Source organism: Triturus cristatus, chromosome 7 (genome assembly GCF_964204655.1).
Source record: "Triturus cristatus chromosome 7, aTriCri1.1, whole genome shotgun sequence".
Taxonomy (NCBI): Eukaryota; Metazoa; Chordata; class Amphibia; order Caudata; family Salamandridae; genus Triturus; species Triturus cristatus.
The window spans coordinates 1,806,060,081-1,806,063,086 of record NC_140590.1 but is presented as its reverse complement, the minus strand read 5'-3'; the positions used below and the strand labels follow the sequence as shown (position 1 = coordinate 1,806,063,086).

The 3,006-nt window shown below is 44.1% G+C and overlaps 1 protein-coding gene across 1 annotated transcript; it reads right to left on the bottom strand.

Moving 5' to 3' along the window:
• Window positions 1-1,809: 1,809 nt before the first annotated feature.
• On the bottom strand, window positions 1,810-2,748 carry LOC146813223 (olfactory receptor 5V1-like). The gene has a single exon (XM_085614202.1). The coding sequence runs from the start codon at window positions 2,746-2,748 to the stop codon at window positions 1,810-1,812; it is 939 nt and encodes a 312-aa protein (XP_085470328.1).
• Window positions 2,749-3,006: the final 258 nt, after the last annotated feature.

The following is a 3,006-nucleotide window of genomic DNA, read 5'->3' as shown; positions in this document are numbered from 1 at the left end:
ATCCCCTTAGATTCCATGACACTTCATCATGGCCCCCGCGACTGCCACCGCTATCCCGATTTCTTGGTACGTAGCCTGGTCACTCACCTCTGCCTAGCCTCACCCAATATCGCTATGGCAACCTGTTCTTTGTGTACATCTACCCATGAAGAATCACTTCCTGACACATACCGGATACCGATAGTCATTCACACTACCCGTTCCAACATGGCCGCACCATAGTTTATTCCCCGACCAATGGGATTGAGACAGCCGTGGTCACGTGACGTAATTGGCGTCTCCCGATACCCTCATCTGGCCAAGACTGACACTGTCCGGGACCCATCCCAGGTCCGGCGGTAGGGGTAGGTCTTTCATCCCAAGCGTCGAACGACGCAGGTGAGTGCATCGGGCTCCGCCGCTCAAATTTCCATAAGGTGAGTTTGGCTACACTTAGGGGGCCTTGGGCGCCTCCATGACTTCAATGACAGCACGAGCGAGAACGTCCTGCACTGACCCATCCGCTACCAAGGGCTACGGCGGTTCCCCCTTTCTGCTCATGAGTCTTCCGTAACATCTCTGTTATTGACCTCATTGACCATTGGGGCGGCGACACGCCTTGGCCCCTGAGTATGAGGGTTACCATGGCTGCACACCATACCGCTCATGTTAGTACCCTTTGAAATATAAGGCTGCCATCACCCTCCAGCACTCTACTTACCGCTCGGATTGCTGGGACGTTCGCGCCACTATAGGGCGTTGGTCTATTCATGGTTTTCATAATCGCTCTTCCCGGTTTTTTACCCCAGGACCCACGTTGGGAGTCCTTTTTACCCGCCGGAGACTGCTGCAAGATTGCCTTGCTAGTACACGAGATGAGTTCTGCACCTCCCCTCTGTCTGTCTACGCCCCGAGTCCTGTTTCTTGGTTGGTCTCGTCCCCTGTGACCTTTCATTACCCACCCAGGGAGCTACTCCCCAGGAGACTCTTGATGATTTCAGCTCATTATGTTATGTGTGTATTGTTTACCATGCAGTATTTTGTCATGTTTTTTCTGTCTCCCATTTTTCCATAGGTTACTCCTGAGCACCTCTTTGGTATGTAAAACACACATACCTTCGTTGTAGATAGTCTATGTTTTTTGATCCTGACGAATTGCCGTGACCACCTACTGGCTTTATAGGCAAGAAACATGTTGATCCTTTTGAGAGTAGGGCATACACAACTAGCGTCATAACCACTAGTAGCTATCCCCACCTCACATTTCTTTTAATTAGGCTGTTTAACCACTCTATTAAATACATTTTTTGTGGACTAACAGTACCTATTTTATCCTCACACCACATCTACACAGTCTAGGGCCCCTTACCCCCACAGCACCCTTCGGCAGGAACAGAAGATCCCCGCTAAAGAGCCCCATTATTGGGAGCCCGTCAGGAATTGCAGCGCCGACCTGACGAGGGGCAGGCTCAAATGATGAAGCATGACACCTAGCTTGCTGGGTGTGTGAGAGCCCTAGTTCCAACAAAAGGGTTTCCCCCCTTTCCATGACATACGACATTTCTTGCTGAAACCATTACTTTCTCTTCTCTGACCTGAGGAACTTTGTACTCGTTTTTGTTTCTTCAAGCATCAAATCTTACCCATACATAAGGAAAAAGATAGACCTCTCTTTTATTATGAGCCCTTATTTAAGATGCAGACTGCCTCCCATTATGCAATGCCTGATGCTATGTCTGTACCCATGCCTGCATTGGCCTGTTAGGCTAGAAAAATAATAAATTAATATGCAATAAATATATTGCACAATATAATTGTATCTCAGGCTCATTACTTATTCTGTGATCTTCCACCTGTTCTTCTTTTCAACGCATCTTTGAACTCTTTGTTTTTAAGAGTGTAGATTATGGGGTTGCACAAAGGGACTACTCCATTGTAGACCAAGAAGAACATTTTGCTCTCACTTACTGAATACATCGAGATTGGCCTTACATAGACAAACATGATGGCTCCATAAAACAAAATAACAACTGTGAGGTGAGAGGCACAGGTGGAGAAGGCCTTTTGTCTCTGTGTAGTGATCTGCATTTTCAGAATGGCTGAGATGATTTTGATGTATGAAGTGATAATTAAAATCCATGAGAATATTAACAATATCACGACAAGGATGAAAGTTATTGTTTCAATGGTATGAGTGCTGGTGCAGGAAAGTGTCAGCAGGGCGGCGATGTCACAGAAGAAGTGGTTAATTTCATGAGTCTTACAGAAGGAGAATGTAGATAAAAGAACAGTGTGACATATTGGCTCCAAGAAGCCTAAAATCCATGCTCCGGTGGCCATGCGCAGACACACAGATCTATTCATAATCATTGTGTACTGTAATGGATTGCAGATGGCTACATAGCGATCAAAAGACATGATGGTCAGCAGAAGGAATTCTATTGCAATCATGGCTATAAAAAAGTATACCTGTAGCAGGCATTCCTTAAGAGTAATTTGTGTTTTTGAAAGAAAGAAGCTGGCCAGCATTTTTGGGATTGTGACAGAAGTGTAAGAGATGTCTACAAAAGACAGGTTTGTAAGAAAGAAGTACATGGGTGTGTGAAGTTGTGGCTCTGAGTAAATGACAGATATGACAGTGAGGTTACCAGAAACTGCTATTAGATACAAAAGCAGGCATCCAGCAAACACGGGAACTCGAAAGTTAGAAAGATCAGAGAACCCCACAAGAACAAATTCTCCCAGGTAAGTTTGATTGATATCTCCCATCTGAAAATAAATAAAACATTATAGTTTGCAAAGTCTAAAATGAAAGATGAGTTAAGTTTTGAAGTAGATTGACTTTGGGTATTTTGCAGAGAGAGAGCAAGTAAATGATTAAATTTTAATTTAAAAGTTACTGATTATCTCTACATTAAGTCTACATTCTTACATTATTATTATGTTAAAGGTAGCCAGTATTATGAAGTCAAGAGAGACAATCCTCCTACTTATTAATCATCAAACCAACCCCAAATATGGAGGATT